The following is a 24,395-nucleotide window of genomic DNA, read 5'->3' on the forward strand; positions in this document are numbered from 1 at the left end:
CAGGGCAGGGTAGGTTTTAGGGCAGGGGGTCGGGCAGTTTTTAGGAATGGGTGGGGCAGGTTTTAGAGTTCAGGGTGGGGACGGTGGGTTTGGGGTAGTTTTTAGGACAGGGCAGGGTAGATTTTAGGGTTCGGGGTTGGGACAGTTTTTAGGAATGGGTGGGGTAGGTTTTAGGGTTCAGAGTGGTGGTGGTAGGTTTGGGGTAGTTTTTAAGACAGGGTGGGGTAGGTTTTAGGGTTCAGGGTGCGGGTGGGTTGGAGTAGGCTTTAGGACAGAGCGGGGTAAGTTTTAGGGTTCAGGGTGGGGAGGGTAGTTTTTAGGACAGGGCGGGTAGGTTTTTGGGTTCAGGACAGGGGGGTTGGGGAAGTTTTTAAGAATGGGGTGGTAGGTTTGGGGTAGTTTTTAGGACAGGGTGGGTTTAGGTTTTAGGGTTCAGGGTGAAGTAGTTTTTAGGACAGGGCAGGTTTACTTTTAGGGCTTGGGCGGGGTTAGGGTTAGTTTTAAAGGTTTGGGTGGGATGGAGCGTGTAAGGGGCAGGGCGGGGGAGAATTTACCAAGCAAGTTCCTTTACCAAACATACTTTTACAACCGAATTTGTTTTAAAGGTATGCGTGGTAAAGACGTGGTCATTGTTGAGATCACGTTGTTAAGGTGCGCGTTCTATTCACATGAGCTGTTCCATCATACATCCGCCGATAAGTACCATTCAATTTATAGGCCCCGTGTGCATGTCGTACACTTCACTAGGGACTTATAAGTAAATTAAATATGCTAAATGGGGATAAGACAAAATTGGCATGTTTAGGAGAGAGAGCAGAAGCACTTTAGCACTAGTTAGCAGAGGCAAAGTGCACACAGCCTTATTACCTGCAAAAACGAGGTTAGAAACATGGAGGAAGTAGGCAAAAAGTTGTGAGAAGACCACCCTAAGGTTCTCTGGTCTAACAGTAGCTAAGACCAGTCCACACAACTGAGAATTCAGGTCACTTAACTATGTTAAAACTGGAAAAACTGAATTCCTAATTGGTAAAGATAGGTGCTCATACTATGGCAAATGGGAGATCTAGGAAGAGTTATTTACGTATAAGAAATCCGAGACTTTCACTACAGAGCTTAAGACTTAATCCTGTTCGAAAGCCAAATGAGAAAACAGCAAAAATGTATTAGTAAGAACCTGATTTGACCACCATATGCTCGACCTTAAACACCCTTAATTGAACCAGATTGTCTTTCATACACATGCCAGCAGCCTGTATTCACGGTGCCAAAGCTTAAATGTTAGGCTAGTATCCAAGATTTAATTTCACATCTACGTGGCCTGCATAAATGAAAAAATAAATACTGAAGGGTTGATTATGACTATTACATTTTGAAGGCACACATTAGAACTAAGGTAGAAGAAGAATACAACTTCATTTGGCAGTCAATAAAAACCATTCCAAAATGTACAAAGCTATAATAAATATAATGGATATTGATACAACAAAAAGGAGGAATATAAAACTTAAATATGGATTGTGCAAATTTCGCAATGGGTCGGGGAAGATAGACTCTAAATTGCTTTACCATCAGGGGATTTAGTGACTATCTCAAATGAGGTGGTGATTCGATCTGCCCAATTAGCTCCTAATGTAACGCAGTGTTAAACTGAAGCGTTAGTAGATAATAAGTAATACACCTATTAATACAATGGAAGAAGAATAAAAAAACAAAAGTGTGCAACTGTCGCAATGGATCACGGAAGATGGACTCTAAGTGCCTCTGCTATCAAGAGATATAGTAAATATCTTAAGCAAGACAGTAATTCCATCTTCCTAAAGTAACACATATTACACTCAGGGCAGGTGGGGTACTGCCTGGCTAGTGCACCAAGAACAGCGGCAGTGCCTCCATAAGGGTGGAGGAGCGTCACCCACCCTGCTGCCAGCGCAGTAAACAGGAAAAATTATTTTATTGCCATTTTATTTTTCAGAGCAGCCAGCCAGCCCGAGCCAAGTGCTAGCAGGAGGCCATTACTGCTGCCTGCCAGCAGGGGAGGAGGAGTGGTGCACACTTAAAGTTTAAAGTGCGCATGTCACTTTGGCTGGCTGTCTTGACACGGACAGCCTGACGTGCACTTGAAATCTCTCCAACCTAGCTGTCTTAGACAGCTGGGTGGAGAGCTGGGTGGAGAGCAGGCATAGGTCTCCAGTGCTTGCAGGAGCGCTTAGCCAGCCAGTTCCAATAAATCCTGAAGCTTCTCTTATGCTGGTTAACAGCATGAGAGCAGCAACAGGATTGGTTAAAGGATTTGTCTTAGAGACTCCTTGCTGCCTTTTTGCGACAGACTACAGGACCAGAGAGGAGTAGGTAAGTACGTTTTTTTTAAAAAAATGTTACGTTTTATTTATTTTTACACACTGCCAGGCAGTGTAAGAAACCTGCCCTGCCTTCAGCTTCATCTCCAGAGCTTCTAATTGTGATCTGTTATAAACACTGTTTATAACGGACCACGATTGAGAGCTTCGGGGTTGTGCCTAAGCACATTCCTGGAGCGCCCACCTGATCGCCCCACCACTGCCACTGATCAATAACCTCGTACATGAAGTTTGTGAATCTGCCTATCAGCATGCAATCCGGGCTATCAAACGAATAGGTCCTTATGTTAAGGTACCAGGAAGGCTGCCATAAGAATTTATTCCTCTCTCAAAGAAAAGCTGGGCATGTACAAAGAACGTGTGCAAATGATTCCTTAGAACAAGGACAAAAAAAGGCAGGTTGCATTCGTTCTACCATATTTCCATTTTTTGACGATTTCACCAAAGTCAAAAAGGCCAAGACGGAGTCTTAAAAAATGTAAACTTGGTTTCCCTGGATAGCGACAGCATTAGACACCTTTGGGGTGCAAGTTTTGTATAGGTGGTAGCAGAAAAACGGTTTTGTTGTTTTGCTTGTGAGTTCTATAGATCGACAATTATGGATCTTATTTTGACCAGTTTATTGAGGATCGAATTAAAGTTTTCAAAAGGTTTTGTCAAGGGTGTATGGACTCCTCGAAATTCTTTGGCGGAAGTGCCTCACCGCTGCCGTTGGCAAAGGCGAGCCTTTGTTGTGAAGTTGTGATTTTGAAAATAAACCTACAACCTACCTAAGGTAATGTGAACATTTAGAAAAAAGATTCAGTGCAATGCGGGCTCTCCACCACATGGTGATATTTACATTAATGAATAAAAGCTTTGAAAAAATAATAATGTAATGCTTCGAGTTATCTTGTGTGAGTTAATTAACTGGCCTTTCTACCTATTGTTTCAAGGGACTGGTACAGGGCTTGCTGTCTGAAACATGAATCTAGCAAGACAAGTGTGTGCATGCATTAATGGAATATCGTTTTTAAAATATGAGAATCAAAAATTACTTTTTCGGCAGAAAGGGATATTGCAGCAAAATGAAGGTTAAGCTTTTAGTTCTACATTAAAAGCTCCTAGCGATTGCAAACTTTAAACATAATTTTGAAGAACGGTATGAACAAATTGTCAGTAGACTTGAAAAATACAGATATTTTCTGTTCAATCTGGGGTGTATAAGTGCAAGACATGATTAATGGTCAACATTGTATTAGGCAAAAAGGATTTCAGCTCAGGGCATCTAACCAGGCCTGGCATTTCTTGGAAGTCTGGACTGGGTGGAAACAAAGGCACGATTAACTATAGTAATGATAAGGAATACGAAAACCCAAATCCTTCAAACATGGCAATATAAAAGTCCAAAACATAGGTAATACTTAAATTGTAATACTTACATCTTGTAACCTGATATTATCAAGATCACAGGAGCTATAAACAGCTTCCACCAACCAGCTTTCAGGGGTAATCATGTTCAGTGTAAGAAGGGGGGAGTCAGGCAGGTCAATGAACTTTGCCGCTGGTCCTAATGAAATACTGTTATTGGACTGAAATGTAACTTCTGATTCCAGGACAAAACGGTAAAAGCTGTGGAGAAGAAATACATTCAAATTCAAATTATGCAACATGAAAAGCAAAAATCAAAGTATTCAGTTTATTATCACTTTGACAGCTCTTCATCGTCACATCCATTAAACAATGTGTGGGAATAAAAATGGCTACTCCTTATTTCCCCTTGTTATGAAAAAACACCGCCTAACCACTCCTGTTTTCTCTGTCTCAGTGAGCTGTTTTGTAGCAGGATAGGGGGCTTTGATTTCTATTTGACACAGTGCCAGGTCTTACAAGCTTGCTTCCTAGGTTTACTTCCTTTCACATGGTGTAAGGCAGTGGTTCCCAACCTTTTGAATTCTGTGGACCTCCACTTTATCATTACCGGAACCTGGAGACCCCCACTCAATCATTATTGGAATCCGGGGACCAACCCCCCCACTGAGTCATTACTGAAAGCCGGGGACCTAATCTGTTAATATTATTTAATTTTCTGAGCAGTCGCAGACCCCCTGAGGAAGCTCGGCAGTCCCCCAGGGGTCACCGGACCACAGGTTGGGAACCACTGGTATAAGGCATTATTAGCTGCACGAGCCCCAGCACTGACATCCTTTAGCCAAGCCAGTGAATGATTGAGTATTACAATAATGACCAGGCAGCGCCACGCCAAATATCAGAGGAAGTACTAAGAGTTGTTAGCGAAAAGACCTGTCACAGGTGTATTACCACAGGTAAAGGGGCAGCAAGTGGTAGCATCCTAAACTTGCCTTCCCACCCGACTGTACAACAACTCATCAGATGCAGCAACGTAAAACGTCTTACTAGGGTTTAGCCCACCACTGGAGACCACCGTCCAGAGGAAGGTAGCTCCCACCAAGGTGGAATGATTAGAGACCACCCCTGCACAGCTATCAGAGCCTGTATCGGTGCCGGTGGACACCCGCTTTCACCCAAAGTCCCTGTCGGATGCTTCCAGAAGTACTGTGAGCACACCCACTCAACTAGGCATCATTAATTATTTTTTCCTATGCATCACAAATTGTTGGATCACCCTGTAACTTTGCCTGTAACACAAAAGAGAACATGACAATACAAATGGCAGCAAACACTCCAAAGACATGTCAGGGCTCCTCATGACCCATCTCAGCCCTTTGTGGGTAATGGATTGTAAAGGAGGAGGAAGCCATGAGGGGCAGTAAGGTCAATACAGTGCTAAGTTACTACCCGCTGATGGAGTTTCCCTGTATGAGATGAAGGCAGCAAAACTTTCAAAGCAGAGGCAAGGAGTAAATCTAGATACACTCTTCCACTTCAGACTCAGTGTATGTGGATGCTTGTTTTTTTTAGTTTAATGGCAATGGGTATCTGGTCCTTTAGGAACCCGCTTGGCACTTCCAGGAGACTGTTTACATGGTACAAGTTTCTTAGGTTATGCCTACTTAAAACATGGATGACTACTGTGGGGGGCAAACGTCCTGAAGTGCACACTTGTTTAGACCATGGACATAATAATGCGTTTTTCCTTTCTTTCCTCACTGTGTGGATGGACTTGCATTGGCTCAATTTGGTCCTTCATTTAAACATAAAAATAAACGTTTTCTTTGGCTATACTACAGTCAGGATATTTTCTCTGTGGAGCAATATCCAAAGAAAAGACTTTGACCAACATAACTTCGTTTTCCATATTTAAAGAACCAAGCTCAGCTGCAAGGATGCAGTATGCAAACTCGGCTTCATCCTTAATGGCTGTGGTGATTTAGAGATAGATACACCTACTAAGCATCAACATAAAGTAACTCATATGCAAAATAACTGGACTTTGATGCTTTATAACTAACAGCTATTAATCCGTTATTTTTTAAACTTTTTTGATATTGAACCAGAACACTGCCAATATTGCCTTTTCAGAATTATATTAAGAACTTCATGTCTGGACAAGTGACCAAAGAACCAGTGTGATAGGCCTTGTACTAGATTACCAGCATTTATCTCTGTTGAATGGTAGTCCCCTAGTTAATGACTTAAAATACCAACAAGGTGGCGCCAGGGTGCATGTCACTAACTTAGAAAACAATTAAATAAAGAGAAAACTAGCTGTTGCACATTGTCTAGCACATTATTAACTAAACACTTGAGACATTACGGGTCTTCTGTTGCATTCTTTCTGAATACACACTAGTATTATTCTCATTTATTTAGAGAATGCACAAACAATCCTACATCCTGATGGTAATATACTACATTCCTTGAACTAAATTCTATTTGACAATGACATAATTATAAACATGATATTCTTAGTTGTCCATAGACCATAAAAACAAGATACTTACCTTTGATAATGATTTCTGGTGGATATTCTGTCTACATGCAGATTCCTCACCTTTTGAATCTTGCCAGGTGCCAGACTGAATCTGGAAACTGCAATATCTCTCATGTGCTCTGAGGTGGCATCATAACTTTGGGCTCTGCCCTTGATGTGTATTATGGAACCCCCATAAGGTGCCACCTTGTCTCACTGACCTTAATTCCCCAACCTTTATTTTTCCACAAAATCCTGAAGGCGGAGATGAGAATGACAAGACTGTCATAACTTACTTAGATTAAGATCATATTATGAAAAACACAAGGTCGTCAGTATCAATATCCATAACGAGCCACAGGTGACAAAACAGGGCAATAACACAGGACTGATAGATGAAATCGATGGGCAATGATCTGACATGAAGGTATTGACTTCAATGAGGGCAGTTCGAAGGACCTCCAATTACCCTGCTCAATCTCCAGGCATGAAGGTGGAGGCTCTGGAGGTTGGGGTGTAGAATCCGCCCGGCAACTTAAAAAGCTTTGCTCTGAGAGGGAGAGAGTGCAAGGGGCAAATGGAGAATCACACATGGTCTACATACCACACCCTCCTTGGCCAGACCATACTTAGCCAGTTTGGGGCGATCATAAAGGCTTGGGCCCAGTCAAGGGGTACCTTATTCAAGAACGAGGAACCACAGGCATAAGAGGAAATGAGCAATGAGGTGGAAATCTCCATCTCCATTGAAAAGCATCCCCCAAGGCTTCATGCAAGAGATATTGGAGAGCACAGCAATGAGTGTGTGTTTTTTGTGAGAAGCGAAGAGTAGCACCTAAGGTGTGTCTGAAAGATGTTCTGGACCACCTCTAGGTGGAGGCATCAGTCATGGTCAATACGATGTCTCCAACTTAGTGTTTTGGCTCTGGCATTCAGAAAGCCTGTCAGGTGGCTGGACACTAGCCAGATCCCATGCTTGCATGCCCATACCCAGAGTCTCAGAGCTTCATGGCAGGGAAGGTGATACCTTGCTCTCCCTGCTTGCTGACATACTACATCACGGTCATATTTTCTGTTAAGATCTGAACAAACACAACGTAAAGGGTGAAGAGGAAGGCTTTTTGGGCCAGGCGACATGCTCGCAGTTCAAGTAGGTTGATATGAAAAGCCTGCACCTCTGAAGAACAAAGGTGCACATCCCATGCCGAGGTAGATGCACCCATCACTACCCTGGTCACCGTTGGAGGGGGATAAAGGACACCTCCTGTGTAGGATGTTTCTCTGCCAACCACCACATAATTCCACCACAGTTTCTTGAGAGATCCCGATGGTGTCTGGCGGATCTCGCCCATGCTGGAATCCCTACTGATGAAGGTACCACAGGACAGCCCTCATTTGGGAGCATGCATACGTAACAGTAGTCTGCAAGGAGACAGCAAAACTAGCAGGTCAAGGACCATCAAGCCTGGAACCTCAACTCTCTTTCGAAACATCAGAATCATATCCTCAATGCCTCAGATCCCCCTAATCTCAAGTCAAACAGCAGGGTCACAGCTGCCTGTAGATGAGGCTACACCAGTTTTAGCTAGCTCATGTTGAGCATCCAACTGTTGAGGTACACGAATACTGAGACCCCCGGACCTTCTCAGATGTGCCTGTGCTGCAATCATTGCCAATACCTGGTGAAGACTTGGGGTACTCATGTTGGCCCAAAGTAGAGACCAATGAATGGCAGTGGGTGGAGTATATGACAAACTGCAGGTTCCTCCTGTGGGACTACAGGATCAGTATAAGGAAAGGCACATTCTACAAGCTGAGAGCTACAATTCAGTCTTCCCTTCCAGCATGCATACCTGAGTTAGGGATTATGGGGGTCATTATGACCCTAGCGGTCTCCAGACCGCCAGGGCAAAGGTGGAGGTTTCACCGCTAACAGGCTGGGTGAAGACCACCACATTATGAGTGTGGCGGGTTGGCCTCTGTCAACCCGTCACATCTCAACTCATACTGCCATGGCGGTCGGAACCGCTGGGCCAGAGATGTGCATTTCCGACCCAGCGGTCCACAGAAGACTGCCAGCAGTATTTGGAGCCGCCTTTCCACCAGGCTTTCCGCAGCGGAAAGACTACCGGTGACAAGGAATCTCTTCCCTGTCACCGGTAGATAACCCCCCCCCCAGCAAGCACTAAACCGCCCCACCCCGCTCTAGACCCAGCGCCCACCTCCAGACACAGAGCCTCCCACCCCGCATACATGCACACAGACACCCACACACACCACGCATACACTCATTAACCTACACTTACAGACAAGCATTCACTCACACGCATCCATACTCACATTCACATCAGCACTCATACACGCATTCAGCCACTCATACTCACTCCCATCCAAACATGCATACTCACACGCAGACAGACACGCATTCACCATAACACTCATACTTGCATTCTCACACGCATACACACTTACATGCATACATGCACTCACTTCAACATTCAGACATGCATACAACCACGCATACACACATTCATGCACACATGCAGACAGCACACACTCACACATGCACACACAACACCACTTAACCTCCCACCCCCCTCCCCTGTCGGACGATCTATTTACCTGCTCTGGGAAGGAGGTCGTCCAGCAGGGAACGGGCGCTTCCACCTCCGGCAGCAACCCACCAGCAAGACACCACCAGTCCGTATTATTGCACATAATACGGTAGGTGGTGTCTTTCTAGCGGGCCGGTGGTGGAACCGCCCCTGCGTCTCCGCCCGCCAGCACGACTACTGCTGGATTTCCGCCAAAAGTGTGGGAGAAATCCAGCAGTACCCATAATATGGTGGGCAGATACTGCAAAACTCTGAATTGTGCTTTGGACTGAGACATCAGATGCAGACCTCATGGGGCCTGCACATAAGTATCCTGATGTTTTTGTTGGAGATTCTTCAGTGCACTGCACAAATGTAAAATTTTTTTTATAGAAATGTTATGAACTCTGTTGATGACTAAACAAGATACAAGAGAACAACTACTGATCTGTGTCAAAAGGCAAAAAAAGGAAACTTTACGGCTCCTGTGATGTCATGCCAGCGCAGTTTCTGGCACAGGCATGGAGCCAGGGTCACCAAATGGCAGAGGAAGGCTATGGAAAATTTTCATCTGGGGTATGGCATCTGGCTTCTAGGGTGTATTCAAAAGGTGAGGAATCTGCAGGCATAAGTGTGCATCAGAAAGGTTGGCTTAACCGGTTCTGTGCCCTGGACGAGGTGACCTCGTCCAGGGCTACAGTTCCTGTGTGCCTTGGACGAGGTCACCTCGTCCAAGGCACACGGGAACTTGGGGGAGCGCTAGCGCGCCCCCCCCTGTACACCCCCCTCCCCCCCAAGGCGGGGATGGAAGGGGAAGACCTTCCCCTTCCACCCCGACCCACCCCACCCCCCCTGTGATGTCAGCACGCAAGTGCGTGCTGATTTGTCACAGGGGCCTCCCCCATCGCGCTGGAAGCTCTGCTTCCAGCGCGATTGAAAGAGAAATGCTCTTTCAATCACTGGGGGAGGGCCGGAGGGGCTTCAAAGGGAAGGAAATGTATTTCCTTCCCTTTGAAGTCCCTCCCAGGGTTTCAAAAGCCGGATTGCTTGCAATCCGGCTTTTGAAACCCCACTAGACACCAGGGATTTTTCTTTTTCTTTTTGAAAGTAACATAAGGGAGCGACCCCTTGGGCAAGGGTTGCTCCGGGGGGGGGGAGGGGGGGGGGGGAATTTTTCAGGAAGGCCTTTTCTGCCCCCAGGGGGGGCAGAAACCTCCAGGCACCAGGGATCTTTTTTTTTGTTTTAGGTGGGGATCGAACCCTTAGGCAAGGGTCGCTCCCTGGGGGGGGAATTATTTTAGGCCATTTCTGCCCCCCCTGGGGGCAGATTGGCCTATTTTGATGAGGCCAATCTGCCCCCAAGGGTGGCAGAGACCACTAGACACCAGGGAGTTTTTTCTTTGCGTGAATTTCACGCAAGGGGAGCGACCCTTAGGCAAGGGTCGCTCCCTGGGGTGGGGGAATTATTTTAGGCCATTTCTGCCCCCTCCTGGGGCAGGCTGAGCTAGAGGCCAAAATCCACAGGTAGGCACTTTGCAAAAAACACCTCTGTTTTCTGTGAAAAAATATGTTGTGTCCACGTTGTGTTTTGGCCCATTTCCCTTCGTGGGCGCTAGGCCTACCCACACAAGTGAGGTACCATTTTTATCGAGAGACTTAGGGGAACGCTGGGTGGAAGGAAATTTGTGGCTCCTCTCAGATTCCAGAACTTTCTGTCACCGAAATTAGAGGAAAAAGTGTTTTTTTGGGCCAAATTTTGATGTTTGCAAAGGATTCTGGGTAACATAACCTGGTCAGAGCCCCGCAAGTCACCCCATCTTAGACTCCCCTGGGTTTCTAGTTTTCAAAAATGCGCTGGTTTGCTAGGTTTCCCCAGGTGCCGGCTGAGCTACAGGCCAAAATCCACAGATAGGCACTGTTTTCTATGAAAAAATTTGATGTGTCCACGTTGTGTTTTGGGCCATTTCCTTTCGTGGGCGCTAGTCTTACCCACACAAGTGAGGTATCATTTTTATCGGGAGACCTGGGGGAACGCTGGGTGGAAGGAAATTTGTGGCTCCTCTCAGATTCCAGAACTTTCTGCCACAGAAATGTGAGGAACATGTGTTTTTTTAGCCAAATTGAGGTTTGCAAAGGATTCTGGGTAACAGAACCTGGTCAGAGCCCCACAAGTCACCCCATCTTGGATTCCCCTAGGTCTCTAGTTTTCAGAAATGCACAGGTTTGGTAGGTTTACCTAGGTTCCGGCTGAGCTAGAGGCCAAAAACTACAGGTAGGCACTTTGCAAAAAACACCTCTGTTTTCTTTCAAAAAATTGATGTGTCCACGTTGCGCTTTGGGGCATTTCCTGTCGCGGGCGCTAGGCCTACCCACACAAGTGAGGTATCATTTTTATCGGGAGACTTGGGGGAACGCTGGGTGGAAGGAAATTTGTGGCTCCTCTCAGATTCCAGAACTTTCTGCCACAGAAATGTGAGGAACATGTGTTTTTTTAGCCAAATTGAGGTTTGCAAAGGATTCTGGGTAACAGAACCTGGTCAGAGCCCCACAAGTCACCCCATCTTGGATTCCCCTAGGTCTCTAGTTTTCAGAAATGCACAGGTTTGGTAGGTTTACCTAGGTGCCGGCTGAGCTAGAGGCCAAAATCTACAGGTAGGCACTTTGCAAAAAACACCTCTGTTTTCGTTCAAAAAATTGGATGTGTCCACGTTGCGTTTTGGGGCATTTCCTGTCGCGGGCGCTAGGCCTACCCACACAAGTGAGGTATAATTTTTATCGGGAGACTTGGGGGAACGCTGGGTGGAAGGAAATTTGTGGCTCCTCTCAGATTCCAGAACTTTCTGTCACCGAAATCAGAGGAAAAAGTGTTTTTTTGGCCAAATTTTGATGTTTGCAAAGGATTCTGGGTAACATAACCTGGTCAGAGCCCCGCAAGTCACCCCATCTTTGATTCCCCTGGGTTTCTAGTTTTCAAAAATGCGCTGGTTTGCTAAGTTTCCCCAGGTGCCGGCTGAGCTACAGGCCAACATCCACAGGTAGGCACTGTTTTCTATGAAAAAATGTGATGTGTCCACGTTGTGTTTTGGGCCATTTCCTTTCGTGGGCGCTAGTCCTACCCACACAAGTGAGGTATCATTTTTATTGGGAGACTTGGGGGAACGCTGGGTGGAAGGAAATTTGTGGCTCCTCTCAGATTCCAGAACTTTCTGCCACAGAAATGTGAGGAACATGTGTTTTTTTAGCCAAATTTTGAGGTTTGCAAAGGATTCTGGGTAACAGAACCTGGTCAGAGCCCCACAAGTCACCCCATCTTCGATTCCCCTAGGTCTCTAGTTTTCAGAAATGCACAGGTTTGGTAGGTTTCCCTAGGTGCCGGCTGAGCTAGAGGCCAAAATATACAGGTTGGCACTTTGCAAAAAACACCTCTGTTTTCTTTAAAAAAATTGGATGTGTCCACGTTGCGCTTTGGGGCATTTCCTGTTGCGGGCGCTAGGCCTACCCACACAAGTGAGGTCTCATTTTTATCGGGAGACTTGGGGGAACATAGATTAGCAAAACAAGTGTTATTGCCCCTTGTCTTTCTCTACATTTTTTCCTTCCAAATATAGGAGAGTGTGTAAAAAAGACATCTATTTTAGAAATGCCCTGTAATTCACATGCTAGTATGGTCACCCCGGAATTCAGAGATGTGCAAATAACCACTGCTCCTCAACACCTTATCTTGTGCCCTCTTTGGAAATACAAAGGTTTTCTTGATAGCTATTTTTTACTCTTTATATTTCAGCAAATGAATTGCTGTATACCCGGTATAGAATGAAAACGCACTGCAGGGTGCAGCTCATTTATTGGCTCTGGGTACCTAGGGTTCTTGATGAACCTACAAGCCCTATATATCCCCGCAACCAGAGGAGTCCAGCAGACGTAACGGTATACTGCTTACGATAATCTGACATTGCAGGGAAAAGTTACAGAGTAAAACTTAGAGAAAAATTGATGTTTTTTTCACCTCAATTTCAAAATTTTCTTTTTCAGTTGTTATTTTCTGTAGGAAACCCTTGTAGGATGTACACAAATGACCCCTTGCTGAATTCAGAATTTTGTCTCCTTTTCAGAAATGTTTAGGTTTCTGGGATCCAGCATTGGTTTCATGCCCATTTCTGTCACTGACTGGAAGGAGGCTGAAAGCACAAAAAATTGCAAAAATGGGGTATGTCCCAGTAAAATGCCAAAATTGTCTTGAAAAATTGGGTTTTCTGATTCAAGTCTGCCTGTTCCTGTAAGCTGGGAAGCTGCTGAGTTTAGCACCGCAAACCCTTTGTTGATGCCATTTTCAGGAGAAAAACCACAAGCCTTGTTCTGCAGCCACTTTTTCCCATTTTTTTGAAAAAAACGAAATCTTCACTGTATTTTGGCTAATTTCTTGGCCTCCTTCAGGGGAACCCACAAAGTCTGGGTAACTCTAGAATCCCTAGGATGTTGGAAAAAAAGGACGCAAATTTGGCTTGGTTAGCTTATGTAGACAAAAACCTATGAGGGCCTAAGCGCAAACTACCCCAAATAGGCAAAAAAAGGCCTGGCACAGGAGGGGGAAAAGGCCTGGCAGCGAAGGGGTTAAGCTAACATTAGAGTACAAATTAGGCTCATAATAACTAAATGTATGCATGTAGAAGGGAAAAAAACCTCCAACTAGGAAACAAGGTAGGCAGAATTCTTGCAATTATAACAAAGAATAAAACTGCTAATTGGCGGACTAACATTACAGGCAAACACTTGGTTGTAGTAGCTGAAAGTCCTAAGGAGATAACCAAGGAATTTAAAGAATACTATCAAATAGTGCAGGCTTGTATAAATAGGTATATGTGAAATTGCTGAGATTGCCACAATGATGTAACAGCCACCAAACCACATTCTGACGTGTCTGTAAGTAAGAGAGATCATGTTTAACTTGATTCACATGAGCCACAAGTGATGTTCTGACTTGTCATAAAATGCCCGGAACACACGCTATAGGCCAAGGCTGTTATTTCTCCAAAACGGGAATTGCCTTTGTGTTGTGGGCACCAGAAATAAAGAAGATGACTTAAGGGTTTGCAAGCACAATCAAATTAGTCTCTGTCCCTTTTTAAACTGAGATGGCCCTTCTAGGGGGAGAAGGTACCACTGCAATTAGGTATCAGGAAGATTCAATTAATTTAAAGGTTGCAACTAAAACATGTTTTGCTCGGGAATCCCTTGTCAACCTAGATCAAAAAAATAATATGGGAATATTGTAACACCAGCAATCTCATCTATGCTATCTTTTGCCCCTGTAATTGAGTATATATAGGCAAACAAAACACACACAGAAGCTGCTTATGGTGTAACATCAATAGTGCCCCTATAGCTGAAAAGTTTGTGGAATTTGGACATAATGACAATGACCTGCGTTGGCAAGTTATCACTGCAGTGTAACCACCAGCAAGGGGAAGAGATATTTCAAAAAGTTTTAACAAAGAAGAACTGAGATGGATTCTGCAGACTAAACGGCTAAACACAGGCCTCAAGAGGGTGGAGGATTGGACTTCATTCTTATAACACAGTCTTCTTACGTTGTTGGTGTCACTATTTTTCATCTGATTAATTGAATTTTCTTTTGTGACCCAGTAAGTGTTGATTGTGGTTTGGTTTTGCGACCATTTTTGCAGGAAACCATTTGGCTTAAATCCATCCTTCCTTCTTATTTTCAGTTTCTTGCAGCAGCCCTTTTTTCTGTGTTATTATTCCTAATTGACTGTCCTATGTTCAGGTGTATTACCCTTTTCGCTTTGTTTTCTCATTTTTGGCCACTGGTTTTAAGCACTCAATTCCTGGGGCATATTGGTTCAATTATGGGCTTTCAATGGTGTGATTTATTTCAGTTCCTACACAATTTTATGAGCACACTTTGCACATGTGGCATTTGTTAATTTTCATTTTGTATCCTTATCTTTTTTTCCTCTTCTGCCCCTAAATTCTTACCTTATGTTCTACATCTTGTTTGTGGAAAATCGTGACTTACGTAATGGACAAATTATTGTCAATCACATGCTTGAACTTTTTTCTATTTTGACCGGTTTGTTCCCCACCTTTACTTTGTTTTGTATTTTTACTCAGCATTAAAATATGTTTTTTGCTATAAGTTGATTGGACTAGTTATACGGGCATGATGGTACACCCATATAATTTTTCATATCTATGCAGACAAGGGACCGTTGTTCCTTCTTAATAATGTGTATCCTTGGTCCCTTGCTATCCATGGGTTCCCCTTGCTCTTCCTAACGTGCTCTGCAGATCAAACATTCGAATCCTGGCAAGGCTGACTCTGGTGAATGAGTACCATTAAACTGGGCATTAGTAACATCTGTTATTTTCATCACTTAGCAGTGAGAGAAGAATGGTATGAAGCAGTAAGTAGTTGTGGGCAAGTCAGTACCCCCTTTTTTTATTTGAAAGGGTTCAAAAGAGACTAAACTGGATTCAACACAAAACAGCAAAGGGAAACAAAATCAGAGAATGTGCCCTCCACACAGAAATCAAAATATGCTTTAAATTACCTGTTTTTTTTATGAATAATTGTTGGCATCTCTGTTCTATCTCATCTACATGCACATAGACCTTCAAATCAATGAGTCATGGCCAAGCTCCAAACAAAAAAACATTTTTGACAGGAAGTCTCTTAACACTAACTTGTCAGGAAAGAAGGAAGGGAAAGAAGGTCTGGCACTCAAAGCTTGCAGTACTCTAACAAGTCTAGCTGATGTTATATTGATCAAAAAAACTGTCTTAAACGTGAGCAAACATTAAGTGCAACTGTGTAACTGTTCAAATGGTGAACGCATAAGGAATGTCAGAACCAAGTTAAGGTCCCATTGGGGAATTATAAAGGGAGATGCTGTAACTTCTTTTTAAGACCCTTTAGGAACCTCATAACAAACAGTGACTTCAACAGGAATGACTGATCATGCAAGGAGAGGAAATCAGACAAGGCAGATAGGCAGCCCTTTACAGTGCCCACTGTACACCTGTACTGCACTAGTTAAAGGGTGGAATGTACAATATCTGACGGTCTATCAAGATGTCTGCACTTCTTCTGGCAAAGTTATTCCATCTGCTTGAGTACATTGTCTTTGTGTAGTGTCTATAGGCACAAAGTATGACATCCACCTTAACAGGGGGCAAAGAAAAACAATTCAGGTTGCCCCGTTCAATCTTCAGTCACGTAGTTGGAGGCTTCTGGAGACTGCGAGATGAGGTTTATCCTGTGAAGGAGACTGAGCAGAGGGCACAGGAAGAGATGAATTAGGTCTGTATACACCACACCCTTGGCGGCACATACGAAGCAATTAGAATGTAGTTGAGCCCTGTCAAGGTGAATCTTATTCAGAACATGAAGAATCAAGGGCATGGGAGGAAACACCTAATGAAACAGAAATTTCCACCTTAATCGAAACACGTCCCCCAATGCTCCCTGCGATGGAAACTGGAGGGCATCAAATTTTGGGAAGTAAGCCTTCTCATGAGTGACAAAGAGGTTGGTTTCGGGAGACCCCCCAGAGATAAAATATGTTTTGGATGGCCTCTGGATGAAGACCTACTCATGGTCGGCAAGACGACGCCAACTGAGACTGACGACTCGCACATTGAGCACTCCGGTAGGTGATTTGCCACCAGTCAGACCTGATGGTCCTTAGCCAAAGATCAGAGTTGCAGAGCTTCTAGGTAGAGAAGGTGTGACTCTACTCCCCAATGGTTGCTGATGTACCACTTTGTGGTTGTATTGTCTGTCCAGATCTAGATAGCCTGGATATGAAGGCAAGGCTAAAAGGCATTGAGTGCTAGACACGTCACCCATAATTACAGCACCCTGATCTGCAATTTCTGTTCTTTTAGAGAACAGAGGCTTCTGATCTCCAACTCCTCCAGATGCACCCCCCCACTCTAAAGTGAAAGCATCTGTGATAACTACTGTCACAGAAGGGGGGTGTGTGAAACAGCCTTCCTTAGGAGAGATTGCTGTCCACACCCCACCATTGCAGGTCCACTTCAGTTCTATAGAGGCCCCACTGGACAGCGCTACTGAGTCGGTGTGCATGGGTGACCAACAGAATGAAGGTGGTTAGCATACTGAGCAGGCAAAGGGCTGTCAGAACAGGAATGATTGTTTCCTTCTGAAACACCTGAATCTTATCCTGAATGTCGTACACCCTTTGAGGAAAAGGGAAGGCTTGATTCACTCTGTGGTGTCCAGACCTGCGCCTATGATTAGGATGTGCTGCTCTGGATGACACCTGCACACAGGTAGTTGTGTGTTCATGAATCTCAGAACATTTGGAACTAGTTTGATCATGTAAAAATCTGTGATTGAAAACAGGAAAGTCAATCCATTAAGCCAATGCATGAAGAAAGCTCATTTAGTGATGCAAAAGATTAAAGTGGGATGAACCTCGGCACCTTTCTGAATAGCGTGCATTGTTGCAGGGTGTTGTGAGTGTGTAGTGGTGACATGAACTCTTGCCAGGCAGCTAAATCGGTTCTGTAGATGAACCTAACAAGACATAGCAATGCTTCAGATTAATGTAGGCCTAAAACACAATGTGTACAAATCCCCTTATGAGCATTGAAAAAAGAACCAAACAAAAGGTGCCAAAATTTGTTGTTGCTCTAATAATGAGCAAGTGCTAAAGAATGGCGCTTGCTTAACATTTTCTTCATTTGACACTGTAAAGTATTTTGAATGGGTAGTAGCAGTTTCTCACTTTGCTTTTTAAATCTGCAGAAGAAAATGTATATTCTGACCAGGATACAACAAGAATGTTTTACTTGCTTTGAACCAGGGTCACAATGAACATCCATCTGTCCAGTACAGCCATATTATGAACGCAGCAACATTTCTAACAATTTTCTGTTACGTTGAAGGGATTTCTAAACCAACCACAACAAATGTCCAGAGGGGGTCCCGGTGTTAGGGGAAGAGGATGTGAGCTCAGGCAAATGGGAGAAAGAAGAGATTTGAGTTCTTTTTTAGAATGTAGGTGATCTGACAAGGATTTAGGCGAATGAAGAAGACAATTACAGAGATGGGTACTGAAGGAACGGTCTCTCAGGCGAGCGTTTTTAAGCTGGAAGATCACAAAGAGCTTAACAGGGAAAGAGGGAAGACAACAAGCAGCAAGATATGGTCGGAACGTGTTCCTAATGTAGAGAGGAACTATAGTATAAATAGATCTATTAACTAGGTATAGGACTTATTATTTCAAGCAACATTTGATAGGTGAATAATGAATATTCTAACATTTAAAGAGATTGTTGCAGAGGATGGAAGGTTGAGGGGTCCTGATGCGGCATTTTGAATAGTTTGTGGATGCTGCATGAAACAGTTAGGTAGGCCAATAAAAAGTATTGCAGGAGTCAAGACTAGATGTTGTTCGAGAATGGATGATAGTTTTGCAGGCTGAGAATGGGAGAAGGACAATCTTCCTCTGCATCCTGAGAAAAATGAACCTATGCCTAGTGACTTGATTGATGTGAAGGTTGAAGGAAAGATGTTAAACCAAAGTGAACCTGAGGTTCGTGACGGAGAATTCATGTACAAGGGGATCCCCAAGCTCAGCGAGCCGCGCAGTGCACAGCCATTTGCTGAATTGGTGGCCAAACCATAAGACCTAAGTTTTGTCACCATTTAGTTTCAGGCAGTTGTACTGCATCCATGTGGAAATATTGCTCATGCAGGAACAGAAGCTGACTCCTGCCGGATCCAACTGTTTGGCAGTCAAGACAATGATCTGTGTGTCATCTGATTAGAACATGACCTCTACAAAATGACCAGATGACAAGGGAAAACAAGGCAAGGCCAATAGGTCTCGGCAATCCGAGAGCTATACGCTTTGTCAATGTTAATGTCTTTTAGCTTTATGTTGAGTGGATTTGTGTGGTGCGGAGTGGAATTATGTGGGCTGAAGTGTAACTGTTTGTTGTGGAATTGTGTGGTGCTGAGTGGAGTTGTGTAGTGTAATTATGTGGCATGGTGTACATTGGAATTTATGGCTAGAAAGTATGTGGTTTTGCGTGTAGTGGAATTATATGGAGTGGATTTGTATCTTCTGGTATATAATTATGCGGAGGGGTATTGGGTGTCGGGGTATTGGGTGTCGTGGAGTGGAATTATGTGCCGCGAAAGTGCATGCACTGTTGCAGGCTCAACCTAAAAATTGAGCATGTGATGATTGTCAACTACCGTTGGGTAGCAAACCACTGCAAAGATCTTGGGATATGAGCATAGGGGGTTCGAACACATCCAGGAGCACGTACTGCTGGGAAGCGAAGGAGTGCAGCACTCCTGTGACAGGACTGTTAAATCTCCCCTGTAAAGCAGCAGTAAGCAGGGCATATTTCTGTCTGACCATTGGCACTCAGCAGACCTTCAAAGCGGAGGTCATTCTCATCTTAACGCATCATTAGTACCACACAGCTCATGTGCCTACATAGGTTGACCATTCAGGCTTTTCAATGGGTTCATAGGGTGGAACGTAGGACCCAAAAGAGCAGAGAATCACTTTGCACTCTGTACTCCTTGATGTATGAAGCCCACTCTACTAGCTCTGACTATATGAGTACTGTTTTGCATTTCTGCCTGCTTACAGTGTGTTAAAGCACTCTGAAGTTGCTGAAGCACTCTAGCAACCAATAGGAAGCCTCAGCGAGCTGAATGCTCACATCAGACAAAATTGGCCATCTGAAGGTTACACGTTTAAATACCTGAAAAGTAGGCTCAGTACCGTCTCAGGTGGGTAAATTAAAGTATCATTACTTGGATACTATAGTAACTATTATTTGTTGGTTACAGCACTTAGAAGTGGCAAAAATGTGGTGTGAAACTCTACATAAATCATGTTTTCACTAACTTAACAAATAGTTAGAAACGTTCTTGCACTGGTCGAATTTGAATGGATGCACATTGAGCAGGTTGTGCTCATCTCAGGATCAGGAGGGCAGCATTTAAAAAAGTAGGATCTAGCACCTGGATCTGGGACCTGGGATGAGAGGAACTGGATTATTTCTGGGTGGTTAAGGATCTTGTAGGTCGGTGTGGACTTCATATATGACCATTTTTTCCCATTAACTCAAGTAGTTCATGTGTCCCACAAGATGCATATCTCAGATTTGAAAAAAAGAACTTAGGTGTTGGTGGGCGAAGGGTGGTGGTCAGGGATGCAGTGCCAGGAAGCAGCGCATTTAGCGCTAAGACATGCTGCAAGTGGGATATTGTGTGCTCTAGCAATGACAAATCAATCGCCAATCAGTTACCTCTTAATATATTTAGTTTCCTAAAGCAACAGTCTGCACGAAGCCATATGTAGGTAGAGAGGAGCAGGGTCCCGGAGGCTGGTTGCAGATGGGCTTGACTTTGATGCGCTTTTGGCACGCAGCCGCACTTTTTAAGTATGCGCCCATATGAGGCAGACATGTCCAGAAATGCTGATCCTGCCAATGGCATAATTGGGATCGGGGATTAAAAAGGAAACTGGAGCCCAGCAGCTCCTGGTGGCTACTAGGCTCTCTTTATAGTGTGCAATCAGGTAAATAACTTACAGTTGAAGGAACAGTGCGAAATAAAACCCATAAAACTAACAAAGAAGCGCAGATCACTGCAGTGTGGGTACGCCTCCCCTAGGAACAGGGTACAAGGAAAGTAACGCTTTTTAGGGTGAGGTTGTGAGCGAACCTGGCAAGTGCAAACACGAAACTGACTAGTCTTGCCAGTGTCATATGAACACACAGTGCTAATGCACCATACATGCTTGATCTTAAATGTATTTGATTTGCACAGCTCAGCACCAACTGGCATGATAAGATTGGGGCGGGAGATATAATGTTCTCGTTTTTTTGGTATTTGCAAGTGTTTCTCAAGGTTGCATCTGCAGTTGAAGAATGCATCGTTTAAAAAATTGTTATTAAAGTCCCACGAAGGAGCTTCTAGACTATAAGAAAGCACATCTGTTTGTCTTGCCTGAGAAGCGAACTTTTAAGTAAATTAAGTAAATTTATATAGCTGGACGGAAGAATAACTGTGCTTAGTTTTTTGTCAGACATTTTGTTGGAGCTTAGGAACGTGAGGTTACTTATGCCAATATTTCAGTGCCCCCGGTGTACTTGGTGAGTAGTGTTAATGGAGCTAGTAGAGATGCAGGAAAGTGTAGTCGGCAGTAGCTTTGGTTCTCAACTATTTGACCTGGAAACTTAACAGAGATTAAAAAATGCTTGGATGGTACTCACCTTTTTAGAGGCATTTCTGACAGCATGGGTCTGCAATTCATAAACATTCTCAGCTTCATGTTGACAATCTTTCCAAGCACCTAAGAGGAAAATATTTAATTCTCAAACAGGGAGTTTCATTGCTTGAAAAGCAAAAACAAATTATTTACTTAAGAAATAGAGACATTTTTCATTACATGTGTGCTGGCAGCAAAACATCTACAACTCACACTACTGTAGGTATTGAGAAAGATCACATCTTTAATATTTTTGAATAAAAATACAAATTAAATTATGTTTTCGAAAGACTAAATGCCCGGAGCCAGAAATGCAGATACAGGGAGTGGTTTTAAAACATGTTCAATGTAAACGCATGCCTGCGTAAAATAACAGCCAGGTTAGGTTGAAAACCAAAGCTATAAACTCGAATTCCAAAGAGGTGTACTCAGCAGGCTCCCATATTGACATGGGTGTCCCGCATCACGATTATCTTTTTCGATGTAATTGTAATTAACTTGTGCACATTGACAAATAACAGATGCTATTCAAAAATAGGAGCCCAATGGATGTCTACACTTTACCACTGCCTGTGTCTTTTCGGGTCTTAGGTCCACCGGGGAAACCGTCTTACCTTTAGTCTGGATTCCACAGTCTCTTACAGCTCCTTGTACCCTCTCTTTCACTAAAACCCTTCAGAAACAAGTGGCCTTTCTGCTCCATCAGTCTCTCAGTTATTTATTTGCAGGTTTAAATAGAATGAACCTGTTGTGAAGTCATCCAAGCGCTTTTCAAAAAACCCAAAGTATGTTTCACATGTTTTAGGCAGGGGTAGGTTAAGTGGTTAATGAGTCCAGGCCGGGCTTCGAACTTGGACCCCCAGATAGAAGGTCGGCAACTCTAGCAGCTGGGGCAGATCATATCCCCTTACCCCTCCCCCCCCCGTTAGGCGATTTATCAAAAGACAGTTCAAATGCTGTGGTCCAAAAAAGCACAGGTATAGTGAATACGGCTTAAAAGATCTGGTGTCGATGAAGAGACATCCTTAACTATCTAGGTGAGCCAATGGGCACAGGTTCTGTGTGTCAGGTTGTAACCCCCACGGCAAACCCAAGGAGAGTTAAGTTAGATCGGGTCTCCGGCCTTTTCACCAAGTTACCTATGTTCAATGAAAATTATCCCAAGCTACTAATATTATTAGTTCTGTATTAGTAACCACAGTAGACACAATTCCATGAGTGGCCATCTCATGCAAGGCTACCAGCAGTGATCACCTCTGTGATTCAGACAGGACTGCCAACAGTAATGTAAAAATGGCTTTATCGATTCGGAATGCCTCTGCATGGGAAACACATACCAGCCATAGCTGCAATGCCCCTGGCACCAAGGTAACCGTGTTAGTAATAAATCTTTCTGATGTCTCATGATTTATCAATCAAATATCATCATTAAATACATTTAGAACATTCAAACATCAGGTTATGAATTCTGCAAATACACATATTTTTGTCTAAAATACACACTTTTCAGTTTTTAATTCAACCAAGCAAAATCTTCTAATTCAGAAGGATTGAATGCACAGAGGAGAGCTACTTATACAGTAGACAGTTGGAGAGCTACCAGTAGCTCACAGTCTTCTCGCTGGCGAAGCCCCAGTTAGATAACCACTGTTTTGCTGTAGCAGAATCGTACAGACACAAAATGACACTGAGAGAAGTTCAGAAACAAGAACGGAGATGCCACCTAAAGCCTAGTACACTACCTCCCCCTGCTCACCTTGGCCATCACTCCAATCCACATGAGCCTGATCAGCAACTCTACACACAAAGGACATACATCTTAGAAAATACAATTTCCATAGCCAAAAATAGGTAAGAAACAGTGGTGAGAATACTCATTTTGGCCTGGACACTCTATTTTCTAATACTTGGCCTCCTGAAGATATTTTGAAATAAATAATAAAATGCAGACACTTCAGGGCACATGAATCTTACAATCAAGAAGTGCGACATCTTCTGGGCTTCTCTTGTCAGCGGGTCAACAACAGCAACTACATCAAAGAATGGTTTAGTATGTTGTGCCTCCATCTTTACTACACTGCAATAATACAAAAAATACAAAAGTAAATTAATTAAAAACAAACTGCAGAATTATTGAAAAGCAGACTTTTTGACTCTAATTATATCATTTTCACAACCAGTTTGAGAACGTTCAATGGTAACAGATGGCTGCATCTATAGGCACCCATTCTCTTCTTTTTGTTGGTAATGCAAATATTTTATTATAAGTGTAACAAAGTAAATGTATATAATGTTTGAAACCTTGCAGTTCATTTGGTTCACTTTTGCACAGTGTTTTAATTCCTAGTGGGTTGAAGCAGCGAGTCACCACACCACAGAGTTACACAAACCCTGTGCTGTTGAGGCTTATTCTGCCTCCCAGTGCTGAGCCCTATTTAGACGTTTGGGGCAGTTTGCCCTTTAGCCTTGCTAAGGCTTTACCTCCCCCTGGGAGGAGCCCTTTTATTCGCGTTTTGGTGCACTTCACCCTTTAACCTTAATAACTATCTTATCAGCTTTCAAGCAGAAGCAAAGTGGTAAAAGAAAACAAAAATTGCCACAGTTTTTGCATTCTTCAAACCCGGTTTTCCGTGGTTTCAATCTACTTGCAGTCTTTTGTGGAAACACGTGTGAAACCCATGGGAAAACCCTTACAGCTATACATTTCTGAAAAGTAAACCAAATTCAGAATTCTGCAAGGGGTCATTTGTTTATATTACTCATGTTTTTCCCCAAAAAACCTAACTGTTGCATAAAAAAATAAAAATAAGTAGAAAAAAGGAAAATGTTATTTACCTAGTAAGCATCTGTTCGGGGCATGTAGTGCTGTGGATTCACATGCTCTGCATACTCCTGCCATCTAGTGTTGGGTCCGGAGTGTTGCCAGTTGTTTTTCTTCAAAGAAACATTTGAGTCACAGGATTGAGTGACTCCTCCTTCTCGGTGATACAGCATATGGACATCAACTTGTTTGTTAGAGTGTTTTCTCACTAGTGAGTGAGAAAAGGAGTATAGAGGAAGTGAAGAGAAAGAGATGTCCATGCAATATACAAGTATAAGTAACTGAAACGGCCACAGGCATCCGGGGAGGAGGGAGGGCACATGTGAATCTATAGCACTACATGGCGCCAACAGATGCTTACTGGGTAAGTAACATTTTCTGTTTGATGGCATGTGTATCTGTAGATACACATGCTCTGCATAGACTGTAAAAAAGTCCCTCCATAAAACGGTGGGTAGCCTG

The 24,395-nt window shown here is 43.6% G+C and overlaps 1 protein-coding gene across 1 annotated transcript in view; it reads right to left on the minus strand.

Moving 5' to 3' along the window:
- UGGT2 (UDP-glucose glycoprotein glucosyltransferase 2) overlaps nucleotides 1-24,395 on the minus strand; it is a 1,372,316-nt gene that overhangs the window by 389,193 nt on the left and 958,728 nt on the right. Inside the window, exons 25-27 of the mRNA XM_069204567.1 lie at nucleotides 23,087-23,189; nucleotides 21,117-21,196; nucleotides 3,779-3,968 (exon numbers count right to left, since the gene is read on the minus strand). Of these exons, the coding sequence (XP_069060668.1) occupies nucleotides 3,779-3,968; nucleotides 21,117-21,196; nucleotides 23,087-23,189 (373 nt within the window). The remainder of the gene's footprint in view (nucleotides 1-3,778; nucleotides 3,969-21,116; nucleotides 21,197-23,086; nucleotides 23,190-24,395) is intronic.

This window comes from Pleurodeles waltl, chromosome 8, assembly GCF_031143425.1.
Source record: "Pleurodeles waltl isolate 20211129_DDA chromosome 8, aPleWal1.hap1.20221129, whole genome shotgun sequence".
NCBI classification, from domain to species: Eukaryota; Metazoa; Chordata; class Amphibia; order Caudata; family Salamandridae; genus Pleurodeles; species Pleurodeles waltl.